This window comes from Oryzias latipes, chromosome 9, assembly GCF_053564925.1.
Source record: "Oryzias latipes strain Hd-rR chromosome 9, Olatipes_Hd-rR_3.1".
Classification (NCBI taxonomy): Eukaryota; Metazoa; Chordata; class Actinopteri; order Beloniformes; family Adrianichthyidae; genus Oryzias; species Oryzias latipes.
Window position 1 is genome coordinate 25,947,839 of NC_136245.1, and position 19,790 is coordinate 25,967,628.

A 19,790-nucleotide genomic window follows, 5' to 3' on the forward strand; every position below is an offset into this window, starting at 1 on the left:
ATATTTTCAGCTGTTATACATTGATCTCCTAAAAAAGGCTATTTTTACTCTGGGCATGAACATTTTCAGAGTAAAAACTTGTTTAACATCATCAGACATCCAGATCTTAGCAGCATAAAGCTGAAATGCTGCTTCTCCAAGTTCAGCCCTAACTCTGGGTACCAGCAGAAGGCACAGAGAGATAAAAACTATGGTTCCATCTAGTTTTTAAACATTAAAAACAAACCAGAAGAAATGCTTTTTTGTTGCTTCTTTTTTTAACATGCAGCTTTTAATAAAAGAGAGAGGTAAACCCTCTCCAAACTACCAGCTAACTCTATACGGTTACTCTAAATGGGTTAATGGGACCATACCCAACTTTTCAGATGAGCTCTGCTAAATCTGAAAGGTTGCTCATGCAGTTTGAGGCTGCGCCAAAAATCCATTTTGTAACATTATTTGCAAAGTACATGCAGTCTCCCTACAATAAACATAAGTACATTTACTGAAACTATAATTTTTTTAAATTTTATTGGCTGAATAAATACTTAAAAATGTCCGAGTTCAAACTAATAAAATAACCTATTGACTGCACAGCTGCACTGGTCCTCTGCCAACAGGCAGCAGATAACTGTCTGGAACAAACTGCATAGTATCTGCACTGCAGCAGAACATATGGTTTTTAAAGGGCCTATATCATGCTTTTCTTAAGCCTTTCAGAGTAAACCATATCAATATATATGAGCGTGTTAGCCAGGGGGGGTGCTGACAGTGCAGACTCATCCTGGAGCTGTTCCTCACTTTTCTACGTCACGTCACGTGAGAACCCCCTAGATTTTGACGATTGGGAGGGGCTGGTGGTCAGAGAGCAGGTTTTTAGAGGAATATTCAGAAATATGGGAATGGATCAAAATACCGGCTGTTTTTTGTGAGGAATTATATTATAATACACTTAAAAGCTGATTTTACAAGATATAGGCCCTTTAAAGTCCCTAAAAATTAGGGTCTTGTTCTGTTTACTAAAGTAAATTAGGTAGATTAGCACACTATAGCCAATTGCAAAGCCATGACAAACTTTATTAAATTTTAAAAAGTAGTTTCAAATCTACATTATAACAATTTTGCGTGGTCATGTGTTATAAACATATTGTGTATTTTTATTATAATCTGTTTCATCATTTTTGCATTTGGTGAGTCAACACTAAGGGAGTTTTACATGTTTCAGTTGTAAAAAAAATAATGAGCTTCTCACGCCTTATAATTTACAAATCAACTTAATTCTTAATATTAATACATTTAATGATAATAATAATAATAACAATAATAATACTAATCATTTCATTGTTACTCTTCTCTTTCTTAAATTTTGTTCCTCATCTTATTTATGAACCATGTCAGTTTTTTGTTGTCATCTATAATTTACCCTCACTTGAAAGCTGCCAATGTACGTATTTTACATGTATAAATGCCAATAAACACCTTATCCTTAATTATGACTGTTATATAAGACTTTAAAAGTAAATGGGACTTTGGTCGAGATTTGAAACATCTATTCTTCCTATCAAAACACAGCCCTCCTCCATCTCATTTGTCTTTCTTTATTCTTCACTTTAACATTGAACACAAAACGGCTTTTTACTCCTTTCCACCACGGTTCTTGTGATATAGCCTCAGAAGTATAATAACAAAGTCATACTTTGTGTCTTTATCTCTAACAGTAAAGATTTATATCACAGAGTGAGCACATGTAATATTTCTGTGCGCAACGCAAGAGTCTTTTACGTTGAACAGATTAATACAAATCCATCAGTCTTTACAAATGAGAAGCCTGCACCGTGCTGATGTGTCAGAGTGAAGTGCAGCAACAGCAGCAGTCCTGCTTAGAAGCTCATATGTATGCAAATCACAGGCCCTCTATTTTCCTAGTTGGAAAGCAGAGCTTGGACTTGTAAAACCTGGAGAATCGCCCTAACCACACAGCGAGATAAATACTGCAATCCAACACCATTCCAAATGAACAAAGGCTAATTACTTGCAGCACAAAACCACATGAACCAAAACCAGAAATTAGAAGCTTCAAATACAAGAATTAATATTGACATGTTACAGAGTTTGCTTTTATGTGAACACACAGGTAGCAGGAGCTAAAACATCACAATAGAGGCAGCATCATTTGTTAAAGGCAATCCCACTGATAGACAAAACTGTCTTTTAAAGTCAAGATTTCTAAAATATTTCTAATCATGTTAATTTTTTTTTAGAATTAATGAAAATGTTCAAAGAACTGACCGTCTTAGCCGGCTCGAAGGGAAAACTGCTGCAGGGGGTTTGGCCTGCCAAAACCCTTTATACCCAATATGAGAAATATCATTTGTTTTGCTGTCTTTACACTAAAAGCAATTACTGGCTTGTCCTTTTCATCAGCAGTATAGACTTAGTTTATCTTTCCATCATTCATACTTTGTTAAATAACAAAGGAACACAATCACATGGACTGCTTCCTTAGTAAAAATTGAGTAATAAGCTATTTGTTATGTTGAGAGACACACACATTGAGATTTTAACAGAAAAAATCTTGTGCAGCATGCTTAATGTTTGTAGTCTAATCAGATAGTTGGCTCAACTGAGTTAATCAGCATGCAGACTAAAACAGGAACAAAGCTTCGTCTATTAGTGCAATTGCTAAATATTTCTAACCTTCAATGTTAAAATCAATTATCCCATTATATGCATTTAGCAATATTAAATTAAATGATCAAATCCGTACACAAGTCTCATGTTTTATTTTAAAGCAAAGATAATCGGTATTCACATTTAATGCAAAGGGAAAAAAACAGCATTAGAACATTTCTTGCTAATCCTATTTTTTTTCATGATTTCTTTGTTGTAGTGCTAGTTTTTCAAGTTATATACTACTGGCCAATCAGATGTCTCAATGAAAGTAGATGGTCTAGAGTCAAACTAAGAGGCATTTGATTGATAGATTATCTTAGGTCTGCCTTAAGTGGAAGGAAGAGGTGTGGTCTTCTAACTTGCTCACTCCTGATTGGAGAGAGTGGTTGCCATAGAAATGTATCACAAAAAATGGCGACAGAATTGACTTATTTTCATCGGAACAGGAAGCAAGTCATTTTCTATGAGTGATCTCACACTCACCGATCCAGCTCTCTTAAACAGTCAGTGATAGATACCAGAGATGGGAAGGTAACACATGCTCACACACACTCTCTTCAGGGGCAGTTTTCAATCTCCAATGAACCTGTCAAAGATGTTTCTGCGCAGTGGGAGGAGGCCAGTGTTCCCCAGAGAAAACCCACTCATGAACACGGAATCATGCAAAGCCCACACAGAGAGCAGCACCCAGCCAGAATTTGAAGCAGTGACCTTCTTGCTGTGAGGCAACAGACCTTACCATCACATCCCCGTGCAAGTCTGCCTTGTAAAAGCTTCTAAAACACTATCATAGAGTGAACAACGAAGACCTCCCAGGATGGCTGTCCATCAAAGGGAACAACATGGCAAGCAGCAAGTTCCAGGTCACTACTACACTACTCTACATCCTTACTTATTTACATTCCTCTGTCAGTTAAGTTTAAATGTGAGTTCTCCATTACTCGAGGACTAAAAAACAATGATTCACATTGCCAGATATTTAGAAAAGAAGCCGTCCTTCTTATTGATATGCTATACATTCCCATGACCAAACACTGTCCAAAAGTTTAAGGGTAAAAAAGGATAACCAAGGAAAAAGCTAGAAAACACAAGACAAACCAAGTACTTTAAATGCAACAATATTATTCTTGCAAATAAGCTTTGCCTACTTAACTAATTACACATCATATAGCACTGTTCATATATACCATGTGAAGATAGATGAGACGCTGACTAAAATTCACCAGAAAATTCTTCTTTGCTTTATAATTGAAGATAGAAAGCTGCAGACATTCAGCACAATAAGAGATGATATAACCAAACGAGGAGTGAAGAGTCGTGTTTCGCCTAGATTAGCATCATCACATTTAGCTTTAAGTCCTCTACTCCCACTCCATTCCTCTCTTCTACCCTACCTCTCTTTCAATATACTTGCTTCATCTATCCAACTATCACTCAATCCTTCACCTATCATCCTTCCGTCTACCTCAAGCCATATGCTCCAAACCTCTACATTTAGAGCACTTATCCGGAGACGGCCTGGTGTCTGCATTACCTGTAACATCCACCTGTTCCCCCCTTGTTGAAGCCCCACTCTCCTCTTATATAAACAGACACTGTTGCAATGCAGCCTCGGTTGCTGTTGTGCAACTGCGTTAAAAATATCCCTGGGTCAGCGAGGAGGAAAGTTAAAAACACAATAGAGGTATTTTGGTGAAGTGAGCATGCCAATCGATTTTTGACTAACAACTATCTGCAAGTGGGAGAACATTGTTTAACATCATCATGGTACAGTCTGTGGTGTTTCCATAAAAACCTGAGCTTGCAAGCAATGCCTAATAAGGAAGATGGACATTTTCTACCAATTCTTCCAAGTCAGTGTTTGGTAAATCTAAATGATCTAGAACGGTTATTTTTCTAACTGTAAGTCTTGGAAAATATTATCATCTTTATTTTGATTTTATGCTTCTCTAATATTTTCTCAATATTAAAATCAGTTACTATAGAAAAACTGCCTTAACACTTCTTTTAAGCCATTTTTTTTTCTAGAGTCTGACACAATTTCCTGAGAAAACAATTCTGCTTTGTTTGGAAAAACCCCAGGGACATGACACAAAAGCCCCTTACAACCACGTTGTCACACCTTTGTTTACAGCAATTAGTTTTGACCGCTTGTTCCTATGAGGCTGAGGTAAAGTCCAGCTGCCCTGTGACAGTGGTTGTTATTAGAAGCCATTCGAGCAGACAGTGTGGTCCCACCGAAAGTGCTGTGGCTCATTTCAGAGCACTCCCAGAAGCAGTCTTAAAAGTGGGCAGCTTTTCTTTTTATTATGTTTTTGGTGGTGGTGGTGGGATTGTAACAGTCTGCAAAAAACAAATTGTGCTGACTGGAAGGCGGCCAGTGAATTTCTCAATGTATCTATTAGATTTCCAAAATTAAGCATAGAGCTAACTCAAACTCTGGTGAAGTAGATGGATCCAACAGCAGAGTTTGAGGTAAAAGACTAAGAATTTGCTCTCATGTAATGGATGGAGAATACGTAATTAAATTTAGGCTTGAAACCGTTGAGAACAAAATGGGTAAAGAGTGTTATTGTTTATTATTTCACATTTTGAAGCAACCTTTAACCGTCAAATTCTTAATATGAATACATTTGAACCAGCAGCATGTCCAAAGCTACAAATCTAAAAGGTTCCCAGAGGAACTTGATGTCCCACTGAAAATGTAAGATCACAACCCAAGGTTGTATGAGTAAGCATCCCTTCCAGCATAATGTGAGATTACGTGAATATAAAAATGGGTAGGATTATTAACTGAAGTCTATTTAAGAAATGCATAGTCACAGTGCTTAAAAAATTGCATATTCTTAATAGAATATAACGTTAAAAGAAATGATAGGGTCGTGTTTGAGTTTTTAAGGGTTTAGGCACTTAAAAGAACGTTTTGTCTAACTTGGGAGCCAACCCGCTGAGTAGGAATTAAGTGTTTTAACTCTGTGAGTTTCTGACCAAATTTTTTCTTGTTCATTAGTCTCTAGCGTATGTCATAGTAAACACTCCCCTAACAAAGCATGAATAATTAGATTATTGAATGGCTCTTTTTCTAGATATTAGTATATTCATTTATTTCTACAACTAAAACTTCTAAGAGTCATTATTTTTCTCAAATAAGTAAATGTGCCCTCAAACTCTTGTTGGAAAGGGGAAATAATCAGCTCTACAAAACACCTGTTAGGTAAACAAAAGGTACAAAAGTAGTTGTAAAAGAATTTGTGAATGATTTTTGGTGCCGGTTGGAGCTGCACCACTACACAAATCAGGCCAAATGGTCCACAGAGAAGCATTTTCTTGTTAATGAAGTGTAGACTGGAGTTACTGAGGACCGCGGATGTCACCGGATTTACACCACAGCGGTGCTGTGGTTCCCTGCAGCTGTAAAACAATGAGGAGATGATTGGAGTAAATTACACTGCAGTCTTCAACCTCCACACTGCTCACTGCCACTTTGTGGTGGCTTGCTCATACAAACAAATTGTCTGTCTCCTGTTCCCTGGCTCACACATGTACAGACAATTATTTTCCTCCTATAAGCTCCCACACACACTATCGCTGTCTGTCTGCCACTTCAGGAGGCAACAAGGGGCTGTGTGACCAGTACGCTACACACTGATGAATTGGACTTTAGTGTCTTCCTGTGGCGTTTCATGGCCGCAATTAATTGAACAAGCGCAAAGATAACTGAGCGAGTGTATTCAGGAACTGAGTGAGCGAACCTTACAACTGCGCAAGCGCAGTGCTAATCCGTCATTTTACAACTGCATGGTTGCAATCCCAACTGAGCGGCGCTCCTGCGCGCTCGCCAGGTTTGTGAGCAGTGTTCAGGGGGTGTTTTTGTCACTTGGGTGCGGTAACCTTTCTGGTTGATCTGACTTTCATTTTTTAGAGGCTTTAATAGAATAAAAACGGCAGAAGTAATGTGGATTATGACATTAACGAACGGCCAAGAACAAGGTAAGACAGTGTAGCTGTTTTTTTTGTGCTGTAAGTTTTTCCCATGTGAAAATCCCTTTATTAGGGAAATATACACGTACACTTTATTTTGCCCGAGACAGAGCTACTACGCAACTCAAAGTTCAGGAAGCGAGTATTAGCATGTTGTTAACAAATGCTTACAGTGGAGCAGCATCACACCCTAACTTTTGCTAGGTCTCGAAATGAAAGACCCGAAAGAGGTAAAGCTTATGTAATGAAGGAAAATGTATCATCAGATCAACAACAATGAGATGCTACATTGTGGCTAATGCTTAGACGTGGCTAGTGTGTAGCATGTCACAAACAAATCCAAGAATTACTGTGAACGAAGTTAATAAAGTCTGACTGACGGACATATCTGATTCTTTTGACTCACCTAAGGAGCCTTATAGTTCGATGCGCCTCATATATGACATAAGGTTAAATGTAGATTGATGATGCGCCCTATAATCTGGTGCGCCCTCTGGTGCAGAAAATACATTAAGTATAACAACACTGATTTATATTTCCTTTGATTTTTGTTTCTGTTCAAATACTCTTCAATGTATGAATTGTGTTTTCAAACAGTACCCATTATTTTCCATAGGGACAGAAAAGAGTTGCAGTCAGCTCCTTTAGAAGGGTGTCTTGGTAATGTGTGCTGAATGTGGCCTAGACCCAGGACTTTTTTCTTGTTGAAAAATGCATGAAGACCCCCTGGAATAATGTTGTCTTGACAGCAGCATGCGGTGCTCTAAAATCTCAATGCACTTTTCTGCATGAATGCGGACATCTCCAGGGACTATGTTACATTTGCCAAGGGCAATGATACAAACTCAAGCCCACAGACTCCTGATTTATTTTCACTGATCACATTCTGGTCAGTCATTGTCATCTTTGTGTCCAGAGCACATCATTCTGCCTAATCTGACCACTGCACAAGTGTCAACTGTAGTTTGCTTCCTCTGAAGCTTCAGAGCCTGGAGAAGTCAACATCACCTCTGAACAAAGTAAACAGTAAACAGGAATTTTCAGAAAGCAACTCTATATCAGGCGCCTGGTAAAGATTTCCGAATGCAATTTCTCACACATGTGGTTACATCAACTATCTATGAATGATTCTTTTCCCCAATGCAGCTCTGTGCAAGGAGCTGAAGATCATAGATTATGCTCTATCCTCCAGAGACTTTGAATGATTTATAAGAGAGGGCCTGGTAAAATTGTTAATCTATTTCTGTCTCTTAATATTGTTTTCAAAAACTGCAATATTGTTCTAATAGATTTATTGATGATGTGGGGATATTGTGCTCGTTGAATTGTAAGCCTTTCGTGAAAATGCTACTGCACCAAACAATGACAACAATCATCTGCTGACATTTACTATCGGAAACATCATTATTCATTTAGATATCTTCTTAAAACCTTGGGAAATAAGTTGCAAGTTTCATATGCACAGATGCAAAACCTCCTGCAATAAATACAAAGCTATAAAATGTCTTTAGGTTCAGAGCATCTCTACTGCAAGCAATCAAGTGAATAAAAATAAATAAATAAAGGCAATAATGAAACAAACCCCATTATGCATTCGGTCAAAGACCATAGAAAAGTGGGCCTAATGAAAGATGTAAAGTGAAGAAGCCTGCAAATGTGCAGGCTGAGCTCATTACACAGTTTTTACCTCTGTGCTTACAGAGAGTCCAATGGACACTGGGGAGCAGATCAACTGACGTAAGCGCAAGAGTTGGTGCAGGATGGTGAAGAAGGCAGGTCTTATTAGTGCTGTTAACAACTAGTATTGTCAACATGTGATAAATCCCCTTGTTTTTCAATTCATTTACAATTAGGCAGCTTTTCAATGTCTGATTAAGCAAAGATAGCAGAATCAAAATAACATTTTAAATTGATCAAGGAGTAGATGTCAACAAGAAGGTTTTTTTTTTTTTTGAAAATGTGATAGGAAGCAGGAGAAGTGAAATGCCAGAATAAGAGAAAGGGGACGGGGGAGACATAAAGAGAGAAGGAAAAATTGATCATGGAAAATGGAGAGGGAGACAAAAATAGTAGGCAGTTGGGGTACCACAATGAAAATAAGGAAGAGAATTATTCAAGGAAGAATGAGGAGAAGGGTTTAGAGGGGAATAACTATCAGTCAAAGGGAAAAGGAGGATATATGGGCACACGCAGCTGAAGCTGGTAGACAGACACAATCATAAAGGTAATTAATAATCCAAAATGCAGACAAGTGAACAGAGAACCCTAGAGCTGTGGTAAATGAAAGACAAAAGGAGGGAAAATATATGAAAGGAGTCCAGAAAAAAAATAAGAGAGGGTCACGTAAGAACAGGTAATGGACAAAAAAGACGGCGAGAGGCTGTGGAATAGAAATTAAACTGCAATGAGGATGATCAAGACAGAAACTCATTATCTAAAGGTGAGAGGAGGGTTTCCTAGGAGATCTCACACAAAAAAACCTTCACACTAGATTTGCTGACACACGTTCCAGTTATTTCTGTGAGGTGAAAGCATTTATTCATGTTTAACTGCAAATAAAGTTTAATTACTCAAAGGACTTATCAATCGTCCCTCCTTTGCACACAGTGCTGAACAAACAAGTTCTGACCTTGAAAGTTTGCCACAGGTGCAGCTAAGGCCACAAGACTAAAAGCAAACATATATTTTATTAGCCGACGAATGCAGGGAGCACAGTGAACATCCGAAAAGTCAAGCCTCACCATGTGTGTGCAACAGTGAAGCGCCTCTGTTTGTGGATGTTGTTGTTGAGCAACATGCGGCGAAGCAGTCGTGGCGAGTTGCGAGGAGAGAGGCGGGGGGAAATGGAGGAAGGAGACCGCCTATGTCCTCGCGGCCTCTCTGGCTGCAGCAGATTCTCCCGCAGGATCTTCACCAGGTCTTCATTTAGGCCGGAGTGTTTGGGCATGGGTGGCACTGCCAGGGTGTCCTGGTGGGTCACGCCCATGCCGCCCTGTTGGGCCATGCCTACCCCGGCTTCACCCCCTCAAACTCCACCGGCAGCCGTGTGTATTAGCGGAGGAGGCAGTCGATAGGTATGAAATAAGTGAGGATTTGCTCCTCTGTGTCAGTTGGTCATAAATCTGCTCAAAATAAAGTCCAAAGTCCTCTTTGATGATGTGGTGAGAAAAAGCACTGTTGGTTATCTCTCCCAGTACCACCTCCTATGGTGTCAGAGAAGGTGAAATACAAAACTAAAAATAAAAATCAGTGGTCTCTATTGCTTCTTCTTGAACTGAGCCACCAGAAAAACGGAAGCAGGGGGAGCTGCTGTCTTTGTCTGCTCTGCACTGGATGTGTGCCGTGAAAGTGCAAGGAAGAAGATGAGGGCAGGATGAAAGAAGGCAGGAGGGAGGGCAGGATGCAAGGAAGCAGGGAATTCCATCCCAGCCCTTTCTCCGCCTTGCATACAGAAGAACTCCGCAGAATCCAGTACAATAATTCCCTGCAAGAGTAAGACTGAGCAGAAATCAGAACTCAATCCATTTATGCCAAAAGTAGTTGTAGTAAAAGGTCAGAAGAAAAAAAAAAGGAAAAAACTGTCCAGTATGACGAAACATTAAAAGGTTTCGCAATGTTTTTGATGCATCCAGTCTAAGCAGTTAAACGTTCGCTCCTTTCCTTCTACACACAGAGAGTCTGACTGCTGACTGCAGCCAGCTTATAAGCTAGTGATCCTTTAGAGCTGAGCAGAGCGTGAGTATGTGTGAGTGTTTCAGAGAGAGGGAGAGGACACAACACAGAGGAGAAAAACTGTGAGGAATACAGAGAGAGGGAGTGCTGGTGAGCATGAGTAATGCTGTGCTAAATACTGGGCCTGGATACAACACTTGCATGCATGTTAAAGTCAAGGAAAGTTCAATGTTAAGAAATGTTTCCGTGCTGTGCAAATTGCATTCAATGCACAATTTAACAGCTCACTAGTAAAGTCCACTCCAATAATCTTTTGATCATTGTAAAAGCGTTTTCAGTGATTATTTATGATGATACAATTTGTAGCCAAAATCAAAATATCTGTGTAATTTTCTAGGACAGTTTCTACAGAGCCGCAACAGTTCATCAGAAATTCATGCTATTTTATGCTTAATTTCCCTTATATATGTCCTCCGTCATTAGAAAAATGCAACAAGTACATGTTAAAAACACCAAAAATAAAATTTTCACCAGGGTGGGTTTTTAATACTTACACATAAAAAAATCCAGAACAAAACTCAAATTTTAAACATTCCTCGTTAAAACAGTGGTGCAAAAATCTGTCTCTCTTTTGCTCTGAATGTGCAAAAGAAATAACTATGCAGTTATCTCATGCTGACTTAAGCTCAAAATAGGACCTGTCAATTGTAATTTTTAATGATCTCAGAATCTCAGTTTTGTTTCCCTGAATCTCAGGGGAGCAAACTCTAAACTGTGCTACACAGCAACATTGACAGAACATCATCGCTAACATCAGTAATGATGTTGACATGTTGACATTGCTGTTAAAATATAGTTTTATCAGGCCAACATGAGAAAAAGTAATTACCAAGCTTGAGTTTACATGATTTTAAAAGGCAGTCGGTACGAACCAACAAGTTTAAAGACCCTGTCTGATGAAAATTGTATTTTTAACATGTTGGGGCATTTTTATGATGATGGAGGACATATGTAAGGAAAATTAAGATTAAAATAGCTTTTCTGGGTATGTTTTTATTTAAATCAATGTGAATTAGGAGCAGACGAAAAAAATGCTGTTATGAAGAAAATACAGTGGGTGGGCCACAAACCTCTTTGCTCTATTCAGATGCATCCACTTGCAGACAAATCCATATATGTCTTCGCTTACCTCATCTGTGCTGGCATCTGGCTCAAAATTGTACAGCTGGATGGCTCCAATACGGCTTAGAATTTTTATTGCACTGGTCAAATTAGGTTGGAGCTGTGAGGGGCTGTAAGGTAGCAGGAAAGCTTGTAGTTCTAAAGAACTATTGCCGCTCTGCAGAAACTATGTTCTAGAAAATGACAGTTTTTTTACTTTGTCTAAAAATTGCATAATAAGAACAGTGATTGTAAAATTCTGCCTCTCTTACTCAACTACATTTGTAATAATTTCAGTTTATGAAAGCAGATTGGCAACACTTCATTCCATAAAAATAAATAAATACAAACCCAGTAAGCTGGCATCTGTTAGAAAACATGCAAATCTACAGCTCGCATTACTGCTACAGTTCAAAGAAGAGGCGATTATCAGGAAAGGAAAGAAATAATCTTTATGTAGGGACTTTCCAAACTATAGGAAAACTGGAGTGTGCTTTTTTTTTTTAATTGACTCAAAAGAAAGTGTTTAAAGGAAAGCCCATCTTTACTCCAGTGCGCATTGACTAAGTGAACCGTGCTCTTCTTAGGAACCAGGGTCTCGGTCCATTTAATGAACCGAAATAAGTGAGCTAAAGAGAGTTGATAATGTAAGGATTATATGTTATGAGTAGGCACAAAACAGCCCACCATGCAAAAGTTACAAAGACGGAATCACAAAAAAATGAAGGTAATTTCTAGGAGGATTGGTCAGTCCCAAGTAAAAGCCTTTTATAGTAAACGCTTGTTTTCTCCTCACAGTTTGGTCCACTGCAGTCTGGTTCACTTCTGAGAGCTCCGTGTGTGAAAACAAACCAAAACAAACAAAGACTAGAAAATGATTTCCATTCTTCGACCATTTAAGTTAAGTCTGCGGGACTATCCCAGTGTGAAGGTATCTTTGTTTTGAACTGTTAGGGTAGCTAATCTCTACAATAAAAGCGTTTTTATCTCCACCCAAGAAAAACGATTCACAGATCTGCTAAAATGGCAAGAATTAAACATTACAAGCAAATGCAAAAGGATTCAAATTGGGTTTGGAAAATTATTTCTACATTAGACTTTAGGGAGTCTGTCTGAATTGCAGTAAAACATTTAGGTAATGGTAAAATGTTAAAATATGCCACCATGCCACCATAGTGTCCATTGTGTAATGGACACTATTGTGTCCTACTGGTACCAAGCCAGAACAAAAGATTACAGGAGTCAAAATGCTTTCTCAACAGATTAATAAAATAAGAACAGCAGACATTTATATTAATGTGCTTCTAATCGGGACATTGAGTCATAAAAAATAAATATAATAATAGTTAGAAGCAAACATAAAAACATGCATGTCAGATAAGTATTGCTTCTAATGTTTTACCACGTGTGCTGCATTAATGTGAAGCAACATTAAAATATTTACTAAATTTATCAATGAGAACAATGCAAAGCTTTTTTATTATTAGATGCTTTCATTCTTTAAAATGTATTTTTCCTACATTAAAACTATTTTATTCCCTTAGGTTTGACTGTTTAGCGTTTCCAATTTGCTCTACTAGCAGTCTAACTATGTCTCCACTTTCCTGATGCCTTGTGAAGTATTTTTTCATAACCGCTCCCCATTGCTGCGCATGACGTCTATGAGCATTCCTCCCTAGTTACCAAGGGCAACGTGGATAGAAAGAAACAAGTGGATTTGTCAAGAACTGAAGACTCCATGAACAAAAGCAAGAAAAGAGAAGGCAATCTACAAAGCTGCAAGTAAAGTACATCCAGACACTCCAACGGACTTAAAGCATGAAACATGGGTAAAAAAAGACATTTTTAAGACATTAGGAATAGGCACTCTTGCACGCATCAGTGTTGTGCAACGACAGGACAAAAGAGACGTGATAAGCTTGCATTTGACTGACGGTTTTTGTGAAAGGGCTTCTTTTCTGAATTTATGACTTTTCATCTTAACATCACAAACAACTACCTCCCAAAACAACAGGCCTTTGCTTATAACATAAAATCTACAAAATGAATGAGAAGTGTAAAGAAATGACACTCTGCCGCTTGAACACCAGTAAAGGAGAATAAAAGGCAGTCAATGGCTGATAGTGAGAGAAAAATGATATTATTAATAGGTGCCTAAAGGCCACGTAAAAACATGGAGAAGCCTCCTTTCATCAACAATAATTTTCCTGTAATAAATGTAATATTTCCTAAATATTCTTTAACAGTAACTGCTAGTAAAACCACTCCATGATGGTAAATTCCAACCAGTTTTGCCTGTTTTATTGACGGAACTAGTTAAGAAATCACATTAGTAAATGAGGCCCAGGCTAGTTTGGGAAGATGCCCTGCAGCTAAAGGGCTTCCTGTAAGTGCCTTTAAACGTCACAAATTAGATTGTTCTCTAGGTTTGACCCATCTAGGCTTCGGTGTGACACTGACTCGATCATATAACAGAAAGAATGCACGATTTTTCTAGTTTTAGGGCGGACACTTTGCAGCTAAATTGACATGTTACTATCCTCCACTGAGCACAGAGCCACGTGAAGAGGATGCAGCTTACAGCCCCCTCTGCTGGATATTTGCTGTGGCTGGTTAACTTAGAACCAGACTTTCCAGTCACTTTTACAGGTAACTAAGACATAGGACAGTATACAAGACATGTTATCTTTTTAAAGTAAAAAACAGGTGAACGCTGTCATATTTATCTTTTTTGCTGATAATTTTATAACTAAATATCAAAACTTATTTTCATAAACAGGTTTTGCACTGGTATTTAGGTGAGAGAGTTCAAAAGCCGCCATCACATTTCAACAAAAGCACTGCCAAAAACGATAAAAACTCTATGTATTTTAAAAAAAAGCCACAAATTGACCTTTTGGGGCTATACTTTTTTATCTCATCAATTTCACCTAGAGAATGCTAACACATTTCAGAAAATTCATTTCTCATTTAGCCATGTTTTTGTTTGCAACAAGACAAGTTTTTTGTTTTTTGTAAAAAATCTACATTTTCAAGTTTCATTTTTTCCAGTTGAAATCACAAGAAACTGTAAAAAAAAAACACGGACACAAAAATCTTGATGCAGCTCTGTCTCCCTCAGCTGGACATCTTTAGTACTGTGGAACTCAGTTATTGGATTACAAAAATGCAGAAATTTTCGGTAAACTGTTTTAGATTAGATACAGCTATTGAATAATTTGTTGCTTAATTATTGCTTTTCCATTACATTTAGGACAAACGCATTAGATTACTTAGCGGATATTCTTGCTGTGAGAGTGTGTAAGGTAAATTTTAAAAAAAAGGTTTTTAAAATCTCTTTTTCCATTCAGTTTTCCCTTGACCAGTTTTAGCTGCAGCATTTCAACTTGTAAAAGGTGAACTGCTTAAGTAGGCTTTAAAATTTGTATTTGATCATTATAAAATTTAAAATGGATTCTACACTTTAGATTGACACAGACAATTAACAGCCCACATGAAGAAGATCCATTTGAGGGTCAAAGAGGGTGAAACTGTAATGAAGAAGGAATCAGACAACACTGAACATTCTTCAGTAAAGTCCTCAATGCTTGTAGTGTCATTGCAAAGTTTAACATTTCCTGTGACTCCATCAAAAACGAGCCTTAACCATATGTTTCATTAAAAAAAAATTGTGTATACTACATATATAATCTATTCATTTTCCAAACTTGCTTTTTGGGGGTTGCTGGAGCCTATCCCTGCTACTGTTGGGTGAATGTAAGCTACACTTTGAACCTGCTGCCAGTTTGTCTGTCATAACCACCCACACACACATCTAGGGAAAATTTAGAATTAACAATTAACCTATGAGAGATGTTTTCTGACTGTTGGAAAGAATTCCTGGAGAAACCCCACACATGCACATGAAAAACATGCAGTTTCCACACAGAGGAAACCCAGCAGAGGTTATTAGGGGAAAGTGTGAGCCATTACATCACCACATGCCATCTGTTTAAACATCTTAGAACAAAAACTATTGACTCATTTTTACCTTTCTCGAACATTTTTTTACAGAAATTCTTTGTTCACAAATAATAACACTAATATAACACATAATAATACATTTATGTACAAATCAGGAGTTTCAAAATGCTTGCTTCTTCATGTTTTTTAATGTTTAAAATGAGAGATTTTTATGCAGAAATCTGTTTTAATTATGATAAAATGTGTAATTACAATGGAAACAGAAATTAATAAATAAAAACATTAAGGTAGTAATGGTATAGACCCACTCCAATGTGTTTTTAACAGGTTCTTGTAGCATTTTTCTGATGATGGAAGACATTTCTAAACAAATGTATGTCCCACCCACAATTCAGAGGCAAATTTCTGTTGAACTCATGCAGTTGAGCAGAAAGTATGCCTTTCAAAACAACTGAGGTTTTTTTTTAATTTAGGTTAAAACTGCATAATCATAATTATAAGACCACTGGGAACAATTATACAATCGATACAAATATAGCTGGAGAAGGACTTTAATTTGTTTTTATTTCAGTCAAATAAGTGGAGTCTAACAATTCTGTCATTTGAAGTAGAAATTTTTACACATAAAGATTCCACATGCAACCAATACTATAGATACAATAAATTATCCAAAACTGTTTCAAGTTCTAAAATTAATCTTCTGTTTCTCTCTATATTTTATCAACACTCTTTTTACGAAATACAGTGATCCCTTGATTATCGCGGGGGTTACGTTCCAAATAGAACCCGTGATAAACAAAACCCGTGAAGTAGAAACCTTTATTTTTTTTACAATTATTATACAATGAAATACACTATTATACATTGAAAAGAAAGAACAAACCATTTAACAGGCTAAATCAATTGTTTTTTTAACAAATAAAAGTACTTTAGAAACGTTTTTTCAACAAATAACTTCTGTAGTGTGCTGTCAAATAATAATTTCAATCATCGATAAGAACAGAAGGCTTTAAATTGCGGAGATTAGCCCCGCCCACCGCGACCCGAGTGGATTAAACGGAAGAAAATTTAAAATGATTATGAAAAAAATTAAAAAGTACAGTGGGACAGATAGTGACTCCGGTCTTCTTTTTCACTGCTCTTCATACTGAGCCGCTGCATCCTCTGCAGCGTTTTTTCCTTTTGAAGCCCGCGGTGCAGCTGCAGGTGTGTTTGTTCGGGAGAGGAACATAGTGATAGGCAGTTGTTGTCGCTCTTTTTTCTTCTTTGCTAAAGATTCTTATACACCGACATGCCCCCATCGATTATGTTGGAGAACTGTAATGAACGGCTCATCAAAGGGTCCCATTCTTGAGCTACTCGCTGTGTGACTTTTTAGCCAATCAGAATGCAGAACACAATGCACAATCCAAATCCGTGAAGTAGCGAAACCGTGAAAAGTAAACCGTGATATAGCAAGGGATCACTGTACTGAGATCAAATTCAGTTTGCAGTACGCTTACTGCATCTGTCCATTAGATGGCAGCATTTGTTAAGATTGCTTCAAGGCAGAAAGAGGAAAAAAATACTTTTTTCTTATTACCTGTAGTGTCATTCAAAAGATCAAGTGGAACCATTACTTGAGCAAAAAGAAATTGAACATACAAAGAGAAGGAAAATACTCCATCAAGTGTGCTAAAGGGCATATGCAAACCCTGAGCCCCCTTTATGGGCAATTTATATGCACCAATGCCACATCAAGGATTAAGGCAAGGACCTCGTTGCTATAAAGTGGCAAGTACAACCCAAATGCAGCTTTGCAGAATTCACATCTGCAGGAAAACTCAAAAGGATCCACAGCTTTCTCACTCTTTCTGATATGATCCAGAACAAAGAGCATCTGTGGAGACAAATACTTACAAAATGTTTGAAAGTTGTTGCACCACAATGGTGACCAAGTGAGACAAGCAGCACTTCTTCAGGTTTCCACAAGTCTGATGTCTATTTTCGCAGTTTACTGGCAAAAAAAGGTGGTGGGTTTCAAACGCGCCCCCCCTCTACCAGCGTCAATCAAGTACGAAGTAAATTTTCCTCTAACCAGGCCACATTAAATGTGCATTTCCCCATGCTGCTCATGAGCCCGCAGTCCATGTTAGCACGCCTCTCGGTGTTCTGTGATCATATCTCACTCGGGATCATATCTCACTAACCCACTGCCACGATAATTGGTTCCGACCTAAGATACAAGCTGTGGGGTTGGACCAGGTGGAACTGAGCAGGCTGACCTCACTTTCCACGTGGCTTTTAGAAATACAAATAAAACTCTCTGGATCTTGACATTTTGATTTCTTTCTTCTTAAAGACTCATCAAATCTAATACCTTCATAAGGTCCTTTACAGCAGTGATGCACAACCTTTGCAGGTGGCTTAATGTCAGACAATGTTTTCACAGACTGGCCTGTACTGCAAAAACCGTCTCCTCAGAAATATGTCACAAATTATTACCCCATTGGTAGATTTTCTTCAAAAAGGCAAATAAATATATATATATATATATATATATATATATATATATATATATATATATATATATATATATATATATATATATATATATATATATATATATATATATATATATATAAGGCATGCTTTCTTAGCTAAGATTATTTTGCTATTAAAAACACGTTCTTATCAATTGTTCTTGCAAGACAGAAAAAACGTTTTTCTTAAACACAGATTCAGTTTTTGCTGTGTGTCTATGAGGCTAAAGTGGGAATCTGACTCTTCGGCTTCCAGTTTCCTTTAACTTTTGAGGGTATAGTTTGTCCCTGTCCAGCTGTTTAGAATTGTATTTGTACACTAGATTTTTATGTAGGAATCATTAAAATGTCATCTAGATTTTACCCTAACGCATAACTACCAAAGTGAAAGCTAATAAATCAGGGGCCAATTTCCAACTTTAAAGGTGCTAGGATGTTAAAAAGTCACTAAAATTCAGCGCTTCAGGGGATGGGACCCATGAGCTGAGGGGACCTGAGCCCTATGCTGGGGGGACCCGGGGGACGGCTGTTTGACCACCGGGGGACGGTCTCCCAGCTGTCCCGATTTACCCTCTTCCTCATATAATCTCTTATTAGGGTGATGAGGGGGGTGTCAGCCTGCGATGCACCTTGGGGGGAGCAGCTGCTTGGCAGTGGTCCCCCTCCCATGGTTGCCTTATGGAATAGCCCCCCCCCCCCGGTTTTAATTGCACCTTAGACATGTAGGATACTTGGTAGGGGAGGCGCTTGGACATCACTGCCAGTGAGCAGCAGATGTCCTTTTAGCGCCCCACGCGCAAATTTTAACTGCATCGTAGACAATTAGTGTCCCTTGGTGGGGAGGGTGATTGGACATCACTGAGAGTAATCAGGAGATGTCCTCTCAGTACCCTACCTGCCAATTTTAATTGCACCCTCTTAGTACACACACCCTTTACCCCTCAAAATATACACTCCATCACAAACACACATCCATGCACACACACACCCTCACAAACACACACACAAGGATTTCACAAGGAAGGTGGGACCTCCTACATCAACCATTTCTAACTAGATGAAGGATTGTGCCACTGTGGTGGGAGAGGTAGGAGTAAAAAATTGCTAATACAATAAACTATTTGGTGCTCTACCAGCAAACAAAATTTAGGGAACTAAACTTATAAACTATGGATCGTATGATTTATACAGAAATAAATTGAACTATCTTAAACAGCAATACAACTGGAAATTCAATTACCAAACCATTTTGATGAGGCTGACCAATTATCCAATCAGATAAAAACTTTAGTAAACATGAACTTATTGTGTGTACTGTCAAATCAGCATTTTAATGTGGCAAAACTGCACTGCCTGATTCTGTGTAAGCTCCAATTGGACATTGTTAGGCTTTCTGTACATTCCTCATTTAAAGCTATAGGACAGGTGATATTCTTTAGAAAGCATTTACATAGCCTACCATGCAGAGGAAATAAACAGCCTGCAGGCAAAAACCGAGAGGCAGAAGAGAGTGAAGGAGGAGAACTAGCAGAGCAGCTTGTGAGCAAGTGGGGAGCTGAAAGCACACTGTAAGTGACACTGGGTGACATCAGTGAAAAAGGATGAATACAAATGACCATGAACGGACAGAAGAAGGGGTTGAGAGCAAACGACGGAGGGAGATAAGGACAGGAAGATCAGCATGGCTTTGGGAGTGCACGTCGCTGTAAACACGGGGGTGCCAGAGAGACAGAAAGACTCTGCCTGTATGCTATGAACAGGAGGAAATAAACGTGTTTTTAAAAAATAATCTAAAAGGGAAAAAAAGAATATTCTGGCCCTAACTGAATCTTAAAAGTA

At 38.2% G+C, this 19,790-nt stretch overlaps 1 protein-coding gene across 6 annotated transcripts in view; it reads right to left on the reverse strand.

Moving 5' to 3' along the window:
- The window catches only part of pde4d (phosphodiesterase 4D, cAMP-specific), a 180,949-nt gene that overhangs the window by 83,348 nt on the left and 77,811 nt on the right, over positions 1-19,790 (reverse strand). The window contains exon 1 of one of the 6 annotated variants that reach the window (XM_011478991.4): positions 9,375-10,326. The exons of 4 other annotated variants lie outside the window; for them this stretch is intronic. In XM_011478991.4, the coding sequence (XP_011477293.1) occupies positions 9,375-9,637 (263 nt within the window). In that variant the 5' untranslated portion in view covers positions 9,638-10,326. Of the gene's footprint in view, positions 1-9,374; positions 10,327-19,790 lie in introns of those variants that run through there. One more of the 6 variants, XM_078953117.1, reaches the window with a different exon arrangement.